The sequence below is a fragment of the Caenorhabditis briggsae genome (genome assembly GCF_000004555.2).
Source record: "Caenorhabditis briggsae complete genome, chrX, whole genome shotgun sequence".
Lineage (NCBI taxonomy): Eukaryota > Metazoa > Nematoda > Chromadorea > Rhabditida > Rhabditidae > Caenorhabditis > Caenorhabditis briggsae.
The window spans coordinates 14,607,317-14,627,165 of NC_013491.2; the positions used below are offsets into that span (position 1 = coordinate 14,607,317).

The window sequence follows — 19,849 nt, forward strand, 5'->3', positions numbered from 1 at the left end:
AAGTATGCTAGATATCCTAAAAGATTCTTTCAACTTTACATTTTTTCAGATGGCATCTCCTTTGGGCGCCCAATCGGCCATTTACGTTGCATCTCACCGCCAACTTCAAGTACTCGACGAAATGATCCGCGTTGGAAGTAGACCCTGGAATCCGCGAGACCTTCTGGCTCTTCTCAACATGGGGTTCTTCCACCAAGAGTTATATCCGATAGGCATGTATATCCAAAAGAAGCCGGAAAAGGAAGGGAAACAAATGAAGTGAATGTTTCGCAACTAATGCATCTCATTTTCCATATCACGATCTATCTTTTTCTTGTGTTTGTGAAAAAAGATTCTGATAAATCTAGATAAAATTGGACAAAGAATAGTCGTTTATATACAGTAGAAACATTGATATACAAAGTTAGGTTGTCATAAATTAAGTTCTGCAATCGTAGAGAAGAAATATGACCTCCAAGAAGCGTTCACAGTATTTCATTAATGAACAGCATGGTGTGCAACACTTGCAGCACTCGCAGCATTTGCAGCATTCCTTTGGTTTTGGCTCCTCCGGTCGCACATATGGGAGGAAGCTCAAAATAAAAGTTTTGAATAAATAGGGATCTGAGAAATTGGAATTTCGAAAAATCGAAACATATTTCTTTCGATAACTGAAGTTTTTATGAATTGATCAAATTTTGAAACGCCTATTTCAATTATCATTTTCTATTTCCCACCCCCCCCCCACCCTAACTCCTTACGTCACTCCCTCCGGCTGTGGTTGAGCTGTAACCGTTTGCACAATCGATGTGTAGTGTACTGCAGCCGCCATTTCGGAAAATAAAAACTACAACTTTTCGCGATTTCAAAAACGAAAGTGAAGTTGGAAAAATTTCTGTCTAGCCGCGAGGGGTCCTGAGGTCTCCAGGCGACCGTTTCTCGTTACATGGCACCGAATCACGTGTCCGAGGTGGAACTGAGTAGTCGAATTTGTATTATGGAAAATCGAAAATGATTTTAGAGAATTACGAAATCTATCTGGTAGATCCACAGGGATTTTCGGAACAGAAAACTCCAAAACTTGAAAACTCCAAAATTTCAAAACACCGGAACTTTGAAAAATCCAAAATATCGAAACTTCCAAGACTACTGAAAATACGAACTTTTGAAAGTTCTGAATTTCCGAACCTTCTAATCTCCACAAAATTTCAAAATTTTAAAAAATACCTAAAATCAAAAAAATATGATTTTCCGAGAAGTGGGAAATATTGAATATTCTTTTATTTTCCAAAACAGCACAACTTTTCAATCTTTCGAGAAATTCCGACTTTCCCAAACCTCTAATATTTCCGAAATCCGAAAGTTCTGAAACTTTAGTTTTGGAAATTTGGATGTTCCGAAACTCCGAAAATTCCGAGAAGTAAGGGGGAAAATTCGGAATAAAATTCAGATTTGAATATTTTCTAAGGTTTTTCTTGGAATCCAACTCCGATCAGAGTTTTTCGAAGCCTTTTTTCGGAAGTAGAGATTTTTGGTCTACGGTTCGTCTAAGGCGCACGGGAAAAATTTGCTTGCTGGTCTCGAAATATTAAGAACTATTGAAATTTTTGAATTGTCAATGTCTTTCTGCCAATTTTAACCAGTTTTTGGCATTTTTGTGGTAAAAAAAATGGAAATTTCTTTAAAATTTCAAAATCTTCCTTATATATAAAACGCTAGGTGCGTCTGTCCGTCATAATATCAGTCTGTCAAATTTCGGTTTTTTGATAAAAGGTTGACCGCCACCAAAACCGAATCGGCGACCTTCAGCACAACGGCTGCGCATTCACATGGAAACACATGGAAAGGGAAGGAAGGGCGTAGATGTTCTATAGTTTGAGAAAGAAAAATCGAAATGTGAGGAGGGGAGCGACGAATAATCAAAAAACAAAACCGAATTTCGGAAATAGGAAAATTCCAAAATTACAAAATGTTCAAAATGATATTTCAAAATCCCGAAAATTTTGAAATCGGAATATTCCGAAATTTCAAAATTTCAAAATCGGAATATTCCAAAATTCCAAAATCTTAAAAACTCCAGAATCGAAAATTTCGAAACTACGAAGTTTTGAAAATCGAATTTTTCGATATTCCTTAAAAATTCCGAGATTTCCTTTCAGAAGATCCCTGAAAATGCATGATATAAGTTGTCATGATTATTTTATTGAAAAAATTTTCCTGAATATATTGGATACAATAACATGAAAAGAGACACGATTACAATAGAAGAAAATCATTAAGACAAAGTCATTCATCAAATTGCGACACGACGAAGCTCCATATCAGAACCAACATACAATATTGGTCGACATTTAAAGCCGAACCATGCTTCCATGAAGGTAGTTTCAAGAATCCACTGTGATTTCCCTTCCTTCGCCAACAACGCCGTCATGGTATTTAGCATAAACATATCCGTGTGAAGGATATAGGAATCCACTTCGAGAAGAGTGTTGTAAAAAGAAACATATTTTGACTTGTCCTTGGTTGCAATTTCCAGGTTTGCCCAGCAGTCTCTTCGAGTTTGAAGCAACTCCTTGGTCAGTTCGGCTTCCCATTCTTTCGGTTTTCCGAGTTTAGAAATTGCAATGTTGTATGCTATTTTCAGTTTGGCATCTTTGTTTTTCGCTTTTACGAATACTGAAACAAAATTTTTTTAGAAGCATCTCCAAGTGGTGTCAACCCACTTTTACTTTCGAAAATGGTGCGTGACATTGTCTTTGCTTCAGCATTGATAACCTCCACAAAAAACAGCTTTTCTTTCTCTTCGAGATCGGAAAATGAGAGATCTTCAATATTGGCAGCTCTCAAATCGAAAACTTGGGGCTGCCAAATGTAGAAATCTCGAACCATTTCATAATAGAGTTGGGCATACTCCTCGTCCTTCTCAACATCAGCTTTTCCCAGAACAAAGCACATATCTTTTAAAACCATGTGTCTTGTGAACAATGACTCCTTTAACATATGGCGAATGTAGCTATAAAATTCTCCCAGCTTTTTTGCTTCTGCAGTTTTTTGGGTAGAGTAACGTTTGATTCGCTGGTCAAGATGTACGGAAACTGCTCCTTCAACTTCATCCTCTTCTGGATCGAAAACATGTGCTAAATCGTCTTGCCAAAAGTGAAGAATCTTGTCGTAGAATGGGTGCAACGATTCTCGTTCTGAAAAATTATGTATATATTAGGTTGGCAGGAAAGTGACTGTCCCTTATGCACCGTCGTGGTCCACGACATGTTGGCAACGTTCAGATAACTTGTGGATACAATACCTTCAAAAGCCAGCTAGCCGCGAATCAAAGTATTCATTTTTTCCTGTTTTTCACATAAATGGTGCAAATTTTCGTATTCTCTAGATGAGGTTGTATCTCTCCGAATATCCAATAATCTGATAGAGCTCAGCCGGGACTATAAGTAGGTGAGGGAGAACGGTAACACTGAAGCTGCTCAGGTCTGACTTGACTGCAGGTAAAAAACAAAAAAAAACCTCATGTTCACGGAAAGTCACGCCGTACCTGAGCCGCTTTGGCTGAACGGTTCTCCTTTACCCCCGTTAAAGATTTGATTCAGCTCTATCAGATCATTGGTTATTCAAAAGTATACGACGTCATCTGGAGCTTAAGGACTTTAACACAATTGATGCCTGAAAAAATGGACTGGAGGGATACTTTGACTTGCCACTAGCTGGCTTTTGGAGAGATGGTACCCACAAGTTACCTGAACATTGCCAACATGTTGTGGATCACGACGGTGCATATTGCTAATTCTGGTATATATATATATATATATATATATATTGTGAATGCTATTGTGAATGCACGATATTTTTTCACGTTGAGCATAATTATCTCGGTCAAAAAATTTTCAAATGATAAAACCTTCCTCGTGGTTTTTCGCTATTTTAACTGTGAACAGAATTCTGGAGCTCGGCTGTCAAGTTTCCGATCACTTTGAATATTTTAGAGGGTGCGAAACAGACCTAGATTGAAAATATTGGGCTTACAGAATTTCTCAAAAATTCCTAGTTATTATTTACTTGTCGAATTAAAAAACGCGGATTTTGGTCCAGTTTTGTGCTGAAAACTTGAAAAAACATATTTTTTAGAAATCGGCAAATATTTGAAAAACAAGGAATATTTTTTGTAATTCTGTGATTTCAAAGTTTTCAATCTAGGTCTGTTTTACACCTTTTAAATATTGGAAAATATTCAAAATCTCAACAGACGCGTTTACGAGAAAAATGACCGAAAATTAACACAAAAAACGTTTATGTATCCCAATGACTGGTATCTCAATAACTGGTACTGTATCTTATAAGATGTGATTCAAATACTTTAAGAAATTGAGATAACTGAGCTCAATGAGAAAGAATAGGGGTAAATCAAAACACTGACTTTTGACAAATCCGAAATAGGTGAAATTCACAACTCCCACAAACGCGAAGTATTGGGTGATCATACTTTTCATGATCAGAAAATCTTCATTCTCTTTGATGGCCATTTCCAGAGGTTTGTCGTCTTCTTTACTTCTAAAAACAAAAGTATATGTATATATATCTAGAAAAATGATGTTCTCAACTTACTCATTTCGTGACGGTTCCTGCTTTTTTTTGAGATTCTTGTTCTTGTTCTTATTTTTAGCCTTTTTCTTTTGTTGCTTGGTTGCAGATTTTTGTCCAGCATTCGCTGTCTGTGTCTCTTTCTTGGCCTTTGTATCCATGACGTCACCGCTGTAATAGAAAATTCGTTCAAATTTTCCGAGATTTTTATATTTCCCACATTTGCTCTTTTTCGCCTCCCACCACTGCTTCCAACGATGAAATCACTTTCGTAGTCTCCTCTTTGTCGTAAACATAATCAGAATTGTTGAGAATATGGCTCTCTTTTTCTTCATTAGTTTTCTCATCAACTTCTTGATCCATTTCTTCATCGCTAGCGGTTTCGGATAAACTTCAAGAACTCATTTAATAAATATAAATAGTACATATCAGCTAAACACTAACCGCTCTCTATCTAGACTCACAACGCCAGAAAATGAAGAAGTTTTTGTACTTGCTTCATTCAAAATGTCATTTGATTCGTGAGTTTCTTCTTGGCTTGCATTTTGTAGGCTGTCAGGGCCAATAAAAGAATACATCAGGGATTCCATGCGTTCAGGGCTGTGAAAAGAAAATATCAGGAAGTTTATCCCTGAGGTGACTTACTAAAATTCCGGCAGTTTTACAACTTTCTCTGCAGAGTCACGAAGATCGGAATAAATTTCACCTTCATTCTGCTGGGTCCCACGTTCTGTCGAGGCTTGTGTATTTTCCCTTGTTGTTTCTTCATTTGCAATTCTGAAAGATAAAGAATTTTCGAAATTCGTGATGAGTTTTTTATAATTACTTACAGTTCCTTGTCAACAACTGGATTCACAATTTTCTCCTGAGCATCATTAAAATTATACTCAAGTTCCAGCAGTTCTTTTTTTGCAGAGTCACAGAGTTCTGCGGGAGTGTCACCTTCACTTTGCTGCTCCACACTCCCAGTCACAGCCTGTGTATTTTCCCCAGTTTTTTCTTCATTCACAATTCTGAAAAATGACGACTATCAAAAAATTTGCAATGAATTTTTTGAGTTACTTACAGTTCCTTCTCTGCAACTGGATTCACGTTTTCCTCATCACTACAACAGTAATCACAAGCGCAGATGGAAAACTTCCGTTTCACTTTTTGAGATTGAAACCACAGCTGGCTGGCAGTTAACTCCAATATTTGAACCTGTTGACGCTCGGGTTCACATTTGGTGATTGTCTTTCGAATTTCAGTAGGAACTCCCCTGTCTTGCCATTCACGATTGTTCTCAAAAACCAATCCACATCCTTCCATATATTTGACAATCCCATCGGGTGAGAGAACATCCGTAAGGTGGACTTCTGTGGAGGCAGATACCGTTGAGACATTATTTTGACCGAATTTTTTGGCTAAAATAGTCCACTGTTTGAAAAAAAGAGATTATGATTTACCTTTGGCTTCAAGCTCTTCAACCAATCGTTCGTTCTCTTTTTTCAATTTTCTCATATCCTGCTCAAGAAGTTTTACATTATGAACTGCTTGTTGTGACAGTGAAATAAGTTGTTCATGGGTTAGGTTTTCAATGTGAGCAGGCTCCCGATCTGAGAATCTGATGATAAGAGGGAAATAGAATCCAAGGGGTGGAACTTCGGCATATTCTTCATCTGGTTGATCGTTGGTACTTGTGGAAGTTGCTTGATCCATATTCTCAAAGACTCTTTTTGATGGGGAACTCAACTTAGAGTCCTGAAAGTTTTCGTCTTGATTTGCCTCCACGATTTGTCCGTTTTGGTTCTCCGAAAAATATGGCATCTCTTGTTCTTTTTCATTAATTAGCGAAGAATCAGTATCCAAATTCGATCTAATGGTGCAACTTCTCTGCTGGCCTGTAAATATCATATTCTGAGGGAGACCGCGAGAAGAAGGCAACATACCCGAATAATCTCGTGGTACATTTGGGTCCATCCAATGATTGAAATTCTGTTGTTGTTGTTTTTGGTTTTGTGGAGTCCACATTTGAAAATCGGTGTCTGAGTCATTCATCGATAATGCTGGTGAGAAATGTTGTTGTTCATAGCCATCATGTGAACTATATCGATTGTCCTGATGATTCATTGTGTTAGATGTATTCTGCCAGTTCATTGGGATCTGATTGGAGTTTGATGTATCGCAAAACATCAATGGAACAACAGAATGATAATCTGAAGTTGGGAACATTTTGAATATCCTGAAATAAGAGCACGCTTACTTTTGAAAAAACGTCATTAGAGTGTAATCAACGAATCAAAGGAGTTTAAAAAATCATGTGGCGGAATAATAAATCAGTAGAGCGTGAGCAAGTGATAACAAGCATAAATCTTCTTTTGTTCAAAAGAGGGGAAACATAAAAAGTCTCACCTTCAACAAAACGAGACACAACAACACTGAGCAATGAAAATGATTGGAGAGAATTAGAGAAGCGAGTGTCAAGAAGGACATGCAGTAAGTGAAAATAAGAGGTTGTCAAGGAGTATGCAGACAAGAAATCAAAAATTTTCTCACCTTTTTTTAGAGTGTGATATCTTTTTACTTTTACTTTTCACCCGATATCTCCGTCTTCAGAAAAGACGATGGTACTTTTATTAATTTAACAGACTTATTGGAAGCATTTTTTCAAAAATAATGATTATTTTGAAGATGGGAGACAGGAGAAGGTCCTCAACAATTTTTCAACCTTAGGTTTAGCTGAGAACTGTCTTAGAAAAGAAAACAAATACTGGGCTATTGCGAAATATTCTAGCGGCGTCATTCAAAAAAGTGATCCGCCCTCTTTTTCCAATATTTTTCTTTTGCACCCCAGTATACTGTTCTTCCCCACGTTGCCTACGCAATTTTCAGATAAACGAGTATAGTACATCTGTTGATTGGATCTAATTTTCTAACATATCCGGAAACTTTCATCAAAATCTGGGTGTACAAGGTTTGAGATTACCTAATGCTTAAAGTTTAAAATCTACAGTAGCAAGTTTAAAATCTACACTGAATTCTGGAAAAAAATAAACCAATCATTGGTAGAGGTAGCCTTACGAGGATTCTTGATTTTTTATGATATCAATTTCGATAAGATATTTTCAAAAATGATTTCAGTTTAAATCTCGCTATTCAGAAATTTCCAAACCGAAAAGTTTGTTTTTCGAATATTATCCACATGTTGTACTTTTAATGTCAAACAACTATACGCTCTCTTTCACGGTGATATCTGGAAAAATGAAAGACTAAAATTACGGAAACGCAGGAATTTCGAATGAAATTGGTTACTAGACAATGACTCAAAAGCTAAGAGGATTTTTTGAAAGTACAAATTCCCTTAGAAAAAAAGAAAACTCGTCCAAGAAATCATTTTTGAGAAGAAATATGTTTTTTTCTCTATAGACCAAAAATGAAACACTTACCTGTGTATTATTCAATGAGATTAAGATTTGCCCGCTAATTCTTTGAGGGCATTTTCGCACATTTTTCTACATGGGCACCTTGTGCGACTCTCACAATTTCTAATTTGCTTTGTTTTTAATCCGCCAGTCATCTTGATTTTAGTCCGCTTTTCTGCTTATCCTTTTCACGAATCAATACATTTTTCATATAACGTTTGATAGATTTAGATTTTCAATTTCAATAAAATCAGAAGCCTCGAAAATGTTCTATCAATATGGCAATTTTGTTCCTAGTCAATCAGAGTAACATTTGTACTTTTGATTTTTTTTCTGATTCTTTTCACAACCAAGAATCGTAACATTTCGGTTAGAAATTTTTCTACATCTTATTTCTGATCTCTCTTACTCGCTCTTTCTCCAACTTTCATTTTTTTTAAATATACATACGTAAGAATTCAATGTTCAATTTTGTTCTGTCTTTTGAGCCATTTTGTCTATTCGAGATTTTAGAAAAATTCCACCTAACTTTTAATTTTATCTTCTTCCGCTCAAATAAATTTTCAAAAAATATCTTCTATTTCTGATAGCTTAAAATCAGTAAATCACATTTTCGTTACATCTCTTCTATCAACAAAACAAATAAGACTTTCTCAACGTGTTTCGAATTTCACAAATTCCCGATTTTGACCTTAATCCGCTTTTGTCAAGCTCAGATTCTCGCACATATTATTTGTGATGAGAAACTAGTCTTTTCGTAGGAAATTCTTGTTTGGAAAATTGTTGAAAATTGAGCTATATTCTGTTAACAACAGTCAGAATCGAAGAAAATGAGTAGGATAATTTTTAGGTGTTTTTAAGGTTTTCAATATTTTCTTCGAGTCAATCATTTTTCAAAAATTGGTTATTTTCAGGTTGACATGGCTCAACCAGCAAACACTGGGCAATTGGTTCGCCTGAACTGCACCCCGCATCGCATCGTAAGAGAATTGCTTCCTTCTTCACCTCAATTCACCAATTTCAGGCTCACTACAGAGAAGGTCTCCGTCAGCTTCAGTACCAAATCTTCTTGACGGTACACAGAAATAGTTAAATGTATAGATGATCAACCTCACATTTTCAGTACGCAGACCGTCGTGATCAAACTGTGTTCCTCCAGTATCAATACGCGAACTTCCTCTTAATGTACGCCACCTGGAAGATCTCCCAAGAACCATGGTCGCAGGAAGCGCAGAACAACTTGGCAGCCATCCGAGAGCAATCAGTGAGACTCGAAAACTACTTCTTCAACACCTACACTCTCCGTGATGTTCTTCGAGCATAATAATCAATAAACGATGTCTATTAACACTCTCATTAAACACATGTCAAAATTCAACAAAATTCTCGAAAAAATTTAAGACACATTCTCTGACAGAACCAAAAATAGTGCTGTACAGAAAAATTCAAACTTGTTTTTTCTGGCTGATTTTTCATATATTGCATGTTTATGGATTTTTAAGGTATATGAGATATAGTTTGTCCCGACATGTCTCACACCTGCAAAAATATGGTCGTGGGGTGTCTAAAAAATTTTTTTTCAAAAGTGAAATAATGATTAGGTCTTATCGTAGAACGTTTTTAGGCACTATTTTGAACATTTTTTTTATTGGCTCTATTTTTATATTCTTCCACCTCCCCTGGAAAAATTTCACTTTTTTGCAAAAAAGCTATTTTTTGGACTAAAAAATGATCGTCCTGAAAAAAATGTCCATTATTTTATAAAATTAAACATAAAATTCAGATTTTACATTTAAAAATACATTAGAAACTGTTGTGAAATAAAAGATAAACCTGAGCCTCCTATGAGTTTTAGGTCGAAACGTGCCTAAAAATGAGGTTTCACCATGTGGGGGAGTACATGGCAACAAAAAGTCTACCAAAATCGACCCTCTCCGATTTTATTCAAATTTTTAACAGATGTAGTATTTTTAATGGGTAGTCTTCTGGCAAAGTTTCAAAATCCGTGCTCATCGTCTTCGTGCTTTTGCAGAAGCACCAAAAAAGCGACAAAAATTGCTTCCAAGTCCATTTTCAATGAAAAAATACGAGCTCCAGAAATACACGATGACGATGAGAACAAAATCTGAAACTTTGCCAGAATACTAACCATCAAAAAATTACATCTGGTGAAAATTTGAACAAAATCGGAGAGGGTCGATTTTGGTCGAATTTTTGTTGCCAGGACATGTCGGGACAAACAATATCTCATATACCTTAGAAATCCATAAACATGCAATATATGAAAAACCAGCCAGAAAAAACAATTTTTAATTTTTCTGTACAGTGGATAATAGGCCTGAAGTTGAGTTCTACAGAGAACGTGTCTTAACTGATATGTTTCTTATTTTTCAACCATAGAAATTACTGTGCTTTATAAAAAGTTGTGAACTCTGCAGAGATTCGAACAGTGGTTTGATGCCAACATTGATACCAATAACGTCTTTTCCAACTGTCGCAGTAGGTTGTTGTGTATCTCCGTCGGTACTATCATTTCAATACATTAGTCAGAAGTTCAAATGTGTTAAAAAGGCTGGTCTTGGGCTCCATTCTCGAAAAAAACTATAGCTGACAAATAAAAAGTGAACATGAGATTTCCATACTTTCAGAAGATTAAAATTTTGGAAAAACTTCAAAGATGATGACAAAATTCTCTAATGGAAGTTTACCCATACGATCAAATTTAAATGTAAGCTTAATTATTTTGATTCCTGTAGAAGATATCAAACATTTGTCAACTGATGAATTATTTTTCATACTATCACCATATTTCATCAGTTGACAATTTTTCGATATCTCTCACAAATCTCGAAATAATTCCAATAAAAGATAACGGTTCGGATGTTCTTCTATTAGAGAATATACAGCAATTGCGGCCAGATTGCAAAAGTATGGCTGAGTTTATAAAAGGAGAAAACAATTGCATAAATCGTGCTTGTTTGAAATCCCCTTCTCTGTAAAACCATTCGGTTGGATTGTTGGTATTTTTCGAAATTTCAGTAACTCATTTCCCCTCCCAGTGAGTGGTTTCCGTTGCGACTTCTCAACACGGCACGAGTCTTCTGTATGAGAGAATTCCATTAAAATCAAATATATTTAATCAGGTAATATTTTTCTCAGACATTTCTTTTTTTTTCTTGTTTCCAATTTTGAATCCACACTCTCTCAAAATAGAAGAACAAACCAAAAATGTTCAAATGACTCCCACAATAAAATATTTTATGAATGCTATCCGGTATAATCGGAGCAATTTTACATGTTTCGTGTAAACCTTGCTCTAAAATGATTTTGACATCTTCCAAGACTAAAAGATGCCAAAACTTTCGAAAACATGCTAAACCATGTACTTTTGGTATACTAATTACTTGTTGCGATAAAGTATATAAACCTTTTCAAACTCTCAAAACATTCTTTTCTCGCAAATTTTCTCGTTTCTTTTCCCAGGAAACAACTGCACTTGTCAAAGCGTTGCGAATAAATGGAGGCGACACTTATTGTTCTGATCGAGCAAATTTTTCAGTAATCTCCTTCAGAAAATACATTTTCTCTCATATCTCTAAATATCAAGAGGGCCCCCATTTGCAACCAAATTTCCTGTTGTATATGATCTTTTCAATGAATTTAAAGTACATTTTTACTCTTTGAATCCGGTGAAGCGAATAAGCTTTCTTAAAACATGTGTACATGTCCTTTTTGTGATCATAGCGGCTTTAGTCTAGCTTCAAAGATAAAATCTACACATTTCATTATCACCTAACGAGCTTCGAAGGGACAGAAGTGTTTGCTCAGTTTCCAACCTTTACCATAAAAATCAACTTTTCTTTTAGTGTGCGCAAGGGTTGCACATTTTATTACCCAGTTCGGAGACGACGGACAGACCATCATTTCGTTCTTTTTTTGTCCACATCATGTAGGTGCATCTGTGACCCTTTCACTCTTTTTCCAAATGAAACAAGAGTTGGGTTTCCACAGCTGTCATCACGGTTCAATTTCCTTGCTCTTCTAGGCCTGACACACTTAATTTTGGTCATCCGCGGACTACGCCACCAATTTATCTTCGGCACTGAATAACCGAGAAAAGACGCGATTTTTCAATCTCGCTTCCATTTTCCATAGTGTAGAAAGAACATCACTCACTTTCTGACGAGTCAAAGCATCTCAATTTTGTCGACTCGCAACCGTGAGAATACTTCTCTCTCAACATACATTTTTGCCAGAAAAAAAAAGCCACGTTGCCTTTTTACACATACACTTGTTCATTCACACTTCTTCTCCTCTTTTTCTCAATCATTTATCCCCTGCACATGTATGTACTAAGCCAGTAGATCAGCCAGTACTTTCTCTATGACATTCTCTTTATTTGCATTTTCTGTGTTGGAGGTGTATTGATTGTAGTCTAATCGCTTGAATCGGTTTTTCTTCAGACTAGCAATGGAAGCTTCGATGTTCGATCTGAAACACTTGGAGCTCATTTTCGGAACCAAGACCAACTTTCCAGAGTTCCAAATCGTGAGTAGCTAGATTTTCATTCCTAATTTTAATCAATTTGTTTTCAGAACAAGACTCGTATGAACATCCAGCGTCTCACTCTCATCCGCAACACTGCTGTAATTTTACAATCGTACCCTTCAGCTCATTTCTAGATTTTCAGGTCCAATGTGGCGCCACTGCTCTCTATCTCAACAAGTTGGACCGACTTATTGAGCTCAACTGCACCATAATCCGACTTGGAGGCCAACCACTTTGCCATGCCGATCTCGTTGTTATGTGGCAGACTGTCATGGAAATCCGCGGAATCGAGGCTCTTCTCGAAGGATTCTGCTAGGCTATTTGTTCTGTTAATTTATTTTTCAAAGATTTGGACTCAAATGAATTGTTGGACTCCGAGCTCATGTTTTAGAACAGTTTTTGGTGTGTCTCGACGATTGATCATCTTTGACATCTTGTTTTTTTTAAGTAGAACACTTTTTATGCATTTGAACTATGTGCACAAGAAGAAAAAGTGGGCAGGTGGCAAAAAGTGCGCTTTCTTTCTTCAGGAATTTTTTCTCCATAGGAAATAGAATAGGCAAAATTATAAAGAGGATTTAAGACATTTTCTTAGATTAGAGGATTTCTAAGTTTAGAGGGGGTTTAGAGGGGGGGGGGGGCAAGTTATTATGAATGTGAACTCTTACGATGAAGAGGTTATATTCGATTATAAGCATACATGAAGGAATATTCGGAAATTTTGTCAAACATTTTTTTGCGACCATATCCAAAAGAAAATTTTTGCGACCATCGTCCAAAAAAAAAGATCCGCATTTTTTAAGCTTATTAGATTACAAAAAAATTGTCACATCCACAAATGTTCCTCGAACCTGCGACCCTAGATTGGCAAGATAATGCCACAACGCACTCTTTTACCTTTTCCTTTCAATGCGTAAATTTTTTTTTCCTTTCAATGCGTGAATTTTTTTGTTTTCGTACATTACTAGTCCGCAGCTATCATTCGCGACCATTTTGCGAGCTCCAAGCTCATTCGTATTCGCATAAATAAATTTCGGATTTTTTTATTTTTACTACTGATTTTGCGTTTCGGAAATGCGTTTTTTACGAAATTCAGTTTTGGTAGAAAGAATTGAGATATATGCTCGCATTTTTTGTAAACCTGATCCATTTTCGATTATAAATCGTTTGGACTCAATTTGCCACTTCGATTCAGCCTCGGTCATATAGTTTTTTATCGTCTTCTGTTGGGCTATTGTAAGAAATTCCGAAATTCAGTTTCGGTAGAAAGAATTGAGATATATGCTCGCATTTTTTGCAAACCTGATTTATTTTCAATTTTAAATCGTTTGGAATCAATTCGCCACCTCGATTCATCCTCGATCATAGAGTTTTTCATCATCTTCTGTCGGGTTACTGTAGCTAACGCCGAAGTTCAATTTCGGCGTTTAAAATCGATCATGGAGTTTTCGTCAGCTTTTGTTGGGTTACTGTACATTATATAATGCAGCATTTTTAAATTAGATATTTCAACTCGCATTTTTTTTTGAAAAAGTGTTCAATTTTTTATTTTGAATCTTTCGAAACTGAATTGCGACCTCCACGTCTGCGTCTTACAGATTTTTTCACTCCCCGTCGGGCTACTGTCCATTATTAAAATCCTATTTTCGACTTTATTGCCGATATTGAGAAGTCAATTTTCAGCAATACCACTTTTGTCAAAAGTACATAATCGAATTTTTCAACTTTTTAGAAAATAATAATGAAAATTTTTCTTTGGATTTCCGAATCACTTTGCGACCATATGCCACTCAACAGAAATCCGCGACCACAAATTTCCGAAATGTCTTCATGTATGATTATAAGACTATATTCAGCTCGAAATCAGCCGAAGGGGTTTTGAAAAGTTATTGAAAAAAAAATCCCGTATAAATTTGATTGAATACTTTTCTGAGAAAAAATTTGTGTTGTTATTTTATTGGTCATAAAAAATAGTTTAGAAAATGTCAATTTTACTATTTTTCGCTTTTTCAGAGAATGTTTCTTAAGTGTTACAACTTTTCTCAATGACTATAAAAAGTATTTGAGTTTTGAACTTGTTTTTACTGAATTCTCGGGATTTCAAAATTTCAAAAGCCAGTTAAAATTTTATTTTGATGATTACCATTTTCTGAAATTGTAGCTCTTGAAAATCTGAAAGCGCAATTTCAAAAAAGTAAGAAAGTACATTTTAGATCCCAAGTGAAAAAAAGTCTATCTTTAGACACTACCAGACATGCACTACTTTTCACCTCGACTCTTATCGGTGTCAGTCTCATTACTTGCCAAATTTACTACATTGCTCTTTATGAGCTCTTTTTTTATAGAAAAAAGGGAGAGGGGGAAGAATACATGTGTTTTTTATTTTTTTTTTAAGTCACAATTTATAAAGTTCATTAGAAAAAAGGTACTTTCAAAAGTTGAAGATGAATATAGAGAAAATAACTACATAGTCTCGGCAAGCATACGTATTAGTACTCCAGCAAAGAAACAGTTCAAATCATGAGAAACTATGAGGAAAAGTTAGTTAAACCGGAATATTGTACAATGCACAGATTTTGTTCATTATTAACCTTATTTGAATTTGGTCTGTGGGGGTGCAAGGCAGATCAGCTAGCCACAGCAATAACTGGAAGTTTTGCCTCAACGTGGTCAAAACATCAAGAACTTCGCAAAAATTCTTCCCTTCTGGTGGCCGTCCATACTGAAAAATGGTTCAACGGTAAGTAAACAAAACTTCCAAAAGAAAATTCACCATAGACTCAATCTCTCTGTCGTATCGCAAATAAAAATCTTTTATGATGTCCTGTAAACTTATTTTCTCAAAAACTTCAAATGATTTTTTTACTCTGATTGGTGCAATGATGTTGGGAACGGGTTGCATGGTGTACTTGGATTTTAAATTGGATCTTAAATTTTCTATTAAATATTTAATGATCAATACAAGAAGGTCAAAACTAAAAGAACTAAAAATGAATAGTAAAAACAATAGAGTTGTATGCGAACTGACTGATAACAAAGCCAAAATTGAAAAAAAAATATCAGTTGTTCATGGATGTGAAAAAAATGAGAGGGCGCTGTTATCATCAATGGAAATTGACATGTCCAGTTTTTTTTTCGGAAAATGCGTATTTTCTTCTCTTTTCTCATGGAACTCGCACACAAAGAACGACGTTTTTAAAGTCACATGTTTTAAGGTTTTTGAGAGATGGTTATTTAGCGGAATTGATGAAAACATCTAGTTCCATAATAAATAGGAGCTATTTTTCACAAGGCTGAAGTTGTGTTAATTCACTTGATTCAAAAAAAAAATTAAATAAATTAGTGGAATTCCAAAATGAAGTTTATATTCTTACGAGATCCCAACCACGCGCTACATTTACATTTGAGGGGGTAAATCCTGCAACTATACGAACACAATTCTTGAGAAATTGTAGCGTATTTTTACGAATTCTTCCGAAAACACATTAAAAACTTATGGACAACTTGATGTTATTTCCGAGCAATCATAGTTTAACAATTGAACAAAAACAAGGATTTCGGAAATTCAGTTGAACCTTGCATATCTAATGGAAAAATAATCAAACAAAAGTCGAAATTCTTAACAATGGCTTGCTGCTGAATCAATTCTTAATAATTACATTCACAAATGTTTTTGTCCTGCCGACTAACACAATTTTTTTAGTGATCTCTGTTTTTAGCTCGAATAGCAAAATAATTCTGATTTTTTTCTCAAAAACGTGAACGGTTCAATAGAAGATCAAATACGTGCACTTTGAGCTCAATTATCACAGTTTCTTTTAGAGATATCAAACGTTTGCCAGCCAATAAAAATTTGATGATAGTCTAATAAAGATTAATTATAGTTGACCAAATATTGATATTTCGCATAAGTACTGATATAGTTAAGCTGAAAGTGTCCGTAAAGGGTGGGCTTCATTATTCGGGTATTCTTTTCAAATTCTTACAAAAATAACCATTCTGTCAGGATCATGTCATTTCTTGTTATAAGACTCGCAACATATTTTTTGAGTAATCAGATTTGTGAATATGCGAATATTCGCTTCTGTTCGGAGGAAGATTGCATACAGGGTGGCTTTTAACTACCAGTACATGTTTGAAAGAGGTTTTCTCGAAAAGTAAAAGCCGAAAACTGATGAAACTTAACGATATTTCATATTGGGCGTACAAAAGTTATAATCAAAAATAATTTTTTGATTCGGTCATCGTTCGCCTCCGTTACGGTCTGAAGACGACTTTGGTAGGCATCGATGGTGGCACGGTCGAAAGTTTGCCCCATTTCTGAAGCAGTGTCTTTTCCAGCGCCTTGAAACTTGAATGGGACCTTGAGTAAATCTTGTTTTGCATAACTCCACATGGAATAGTCAAACGGGGTCAAATCCGGTAAGTAGGACGGTCATTCTTCCCCTCAGGCAGGTGCCCTTTGAACCACTACTGGGTGCGTTTGGCGGTGTAGGCTGAAGCTCCGTCCTGTTGGTGGATCAAATGTTCCCGTCCAAATTGGGATTTGGTCCATAGGAGCAGATACTTCTCAAAAATTCTCTCGATATACACTTTCTTGGTCATACAGACGTCTTGATCTGTGAAATTTGAAATTTGAGCATATCGCACCGAAAACCATCGTGCCGGCCGGGTGTGAAACTCTAGGAATGGTTTTTTCTTTCTCAAAATGTTCCTTGGCATCCTTGGCTTACATACAATAATTTTGAAAGTTGCATTCTGCTTCAATCGTGAACCAGTGCGCGCCAAAGAAAACGGGCCCCAAACGGTCTCTTCACTGCGTGCCATCCAGAGGAAGTTTAGCCTTCTCCAGACGCTATTGTTCATTGCTCTCCGACAAGATGACGGATTTTGAGACGCAATAGCAATTTAGATGAAGCTTTTTTCGGGCTATCTTGAAGATTAGAAACCAATAGATACCCATACTCGTGGCCAATTTCCTAACCGATTTATGTAGATTACCCCTCGTTTGACCTCGAACAGCTTCAACCTTCTCTGGAGTTGTACCATAGTTTTCCTTCTTTTCCCAATGTGATCAAATAGAGATCCAGACTCGGTAAACCTTTTGATAACTTCAAAATACCATTTCAATGCGTTTAATGATCTTGTTTAGACTAACGCCGTACTTATAAAGGCTGATGACAATCGCATGGTGAACGTTAGGTCTCGCCATTTAGCTGAAACCCAATCATTAGATCTGAAACTTGGCAGAAATATTGACTATAAATCAATAAATCAATTTACGAAATTTGATAAGCCTATTGCGGACCAGCAACGAGAACCATGGCGCCAAAGTTGTGTCCCGGTAATTAAAAGCCACCATGTAGCTCCTCCGAACAGAAGCGAATATTCGAACGTCCACGCGAACGGAACAGTGAAAAAATAAAAATTTATGCGATTAACTATACGCTCTAAATATAAAATTGTTCTGAAAAACTGAAATTGTTCGAAAATTTTTGAAAAAATTGTTTGTATATCATTAACCTTTTTGTTCTGCTTTAGATTTCCTACTGTAAACTCTCTTCTTGGGTGTATTCCAATTGTATTTTGATCCTTAGAATACTAATAATTCAATTGCTTATAGCTGTGGTTTTAAAATATCAACCAATAATGTGCTTAGAAACCGTTGTCTGGTTTTTTTATCAAACATTTAAATTTATTTCAATAAATTTTCATAGAGCATGTGCTTTTCACATTCAATTATAATTACTCGTAACATTTAATACCTTCTGATGATCGTGGTATCAAGGGACAGTCAGGTGTACGCACTATTCTCTTTTTTCCAGACAGAAGTTGAAGTCAAAATCGGTAGACACTGGTCACTCGATTTTCAGTTTTCTCATTCATACAATATCGCCGTTTTTTTCTTTTGTCAACTAAACGATTATACAAGCTATATAAGATACGAAAATTCTTGATCAGAAGATAGTCAGTTAGAATTCAGGCAGTCCAATCATTCTATTCGACTTTTTCTTTCAATTTCTTCTGATTCAAAAAAAATGCCGACTCGTCGAGTTTCTCGTAGACGAGCGAATCGAAATACTATGACTATTCGGGAGTTCAATGAGTGTCGTCGAAATTTGACTTTTGAACAATGCGTGAGTCACAAATATAGTTTCTCAGTTTTCGGAAACAAAATTTCTCACTTAGGATATCATTCAATGGTCCCGACGGTCCACACGTATCATGATGCACCTAATGGTAATTTAAATTTCGACATGTTAAAACATTTGAAAAATGCTTGTTCAAGATGACATGGGGTGTCTACCTACACAGTCCACTGTTCCATGCTCACCGCCAGCGTCATGAAATTCTACGTGTATTTCTGAGACTTGGAGTAAGACCATACGCCGATGCTGATCAAGTTCTCTTCAACTACCTTACGATTTGGCTCCAACAATCATGGCGGCGGTGCGAAATTGAATTGGCGAGGCTCTGAAGAGATGAGAACTATTTTTTTCGAAAAAAATTACATTTTTTCTGTTGCGATCTCATTAATCACAATCCCAAACTTTTTCTAAAATGAAAACTTTTGAATCTTTGTTTTTTTTTTCAAAAAGAGAGAGGAAAAGAGAAAAAGGTGCAAAGACTGGCTGTCATTTTACCGGGCATTTCCTATCACGGTGGTCTTCTACTAGAATTTTCTATCGAATACAAAATTTTTTGTATTAAATCTGTCTGTTTACCGGGGTTCTGAATTTTCTGATTTTTGAAGCGGTTCCAATGGAGTTTTGAAAAAATTGAAATTCTCTCCTTTCAATAAATAAAATCCCGAGGTTTAGTTATATACAGTACCGGTTGATAAGATAGAGACAAGAAAATTAATTTTGCAGTTGATTTTCTGCCCTTTTTGCCATTTTCAGACCGTTTTTGTACTGAAAAAAACAAGTGTCTTTAAGAAATCGGCAAATAGCTGAAAAATAGGAGCTTTCTAAAAATTCTGTGGATGCAAAGTTTTTAATCCAGGTCTGTTTCACACTTTTCAAAGTTTTCGAATGGATTGGAAGTTGACAGCTAAGCTACACGGTCTTCCGAAAACGGCTAAAATTCAGCTGAAAAATACGTTTTGGTAAATATTATGGACCGGTACTGTATATGGTTTTTCAGTTTCCTGCATTTTAGTCCGAAGTCTTTCAGAGTCTATTTTAAACCTTCTTGAAACTCGTGAGACATCAAAAAGTCGGCCCACGATCCAAGGGTACATCGAAAAAGGGTACATCGAGGGTACATCGAGTTTTTAGGGTACATTGGTTCTGAGGGTACATGGGATCTTAGACTGTAAGGCGTTTAGC

At 35.9% G+C, this 19,849-nt stretch overlaps 3 protein-coding genes across 3 annotated transcripts; 2 read left to right on the plus strand and 1 right to left on the minus strand.

Moving 5' to 3' along the window:
* Positions 1-2,272: 2,272 nt before the first annotated feature.
* CBG00148 lies at positions 2,273-6,780 on the minus strand (the record flags this gene model as incomplete). Its single annotated transcript, XM_045240147.1, has 9 exons — positions 2,273-2,655; positions 2,703-3,176; positions 4,406-4,539; positions 4,594-4,740; positions 4,790-4,960; positions 5,215-5,346; positions 5,400-5,582; positions 5,636-5,972; positions 6,015-6,780. The coding sequence occupies 9 exons, from the start codon at positions 6,778-6,780 to the stop codon at positions 2,273-2,275; spliced, it is 2,727 nt and encodes a 908-aa protein (XP_045091490.1).
* A 2,110-nt stretch (positions 6,781-8,890) lies between these two features.
* On the plus strand, positions 8,891-9,294 carry CBG27898 (the record flags this gene model as incomplete). The annotated part of the gene is made up of 2 exons (XM_045240148.1): positions 8,891-8,950; positions 9,094-9,294. The coding sequence occupies 2 exons, from the start codon at positions 8,891-8,893 to the stop codon at positions 9,292-9,294; spliced, it is 261 nt and encodes an 86-aa protein (XP_045097896.1).
* A 3,158-nt stretch (positions 9,295-12,452) lies between these two features.
* Positions 12,453-12,834, plus strand: CBG00150 (the record flags this gene model as incomplete). Its single annotated transcript, XM_002645218.2, has 3 exons — positions 12,453-12,518; positions 12,566-12,616; positions 12,661-12,834. 3 exons carry the CDS (start codon positions 12,453-12,455, stop codon positions 12,832-12,834), a joined length of 291 nt encoding a protein of 96 aa, XP_002645264.2.
* Between the last annotated feature and the right edge of the window lie 7,015 nt (positions 12,835-19,849).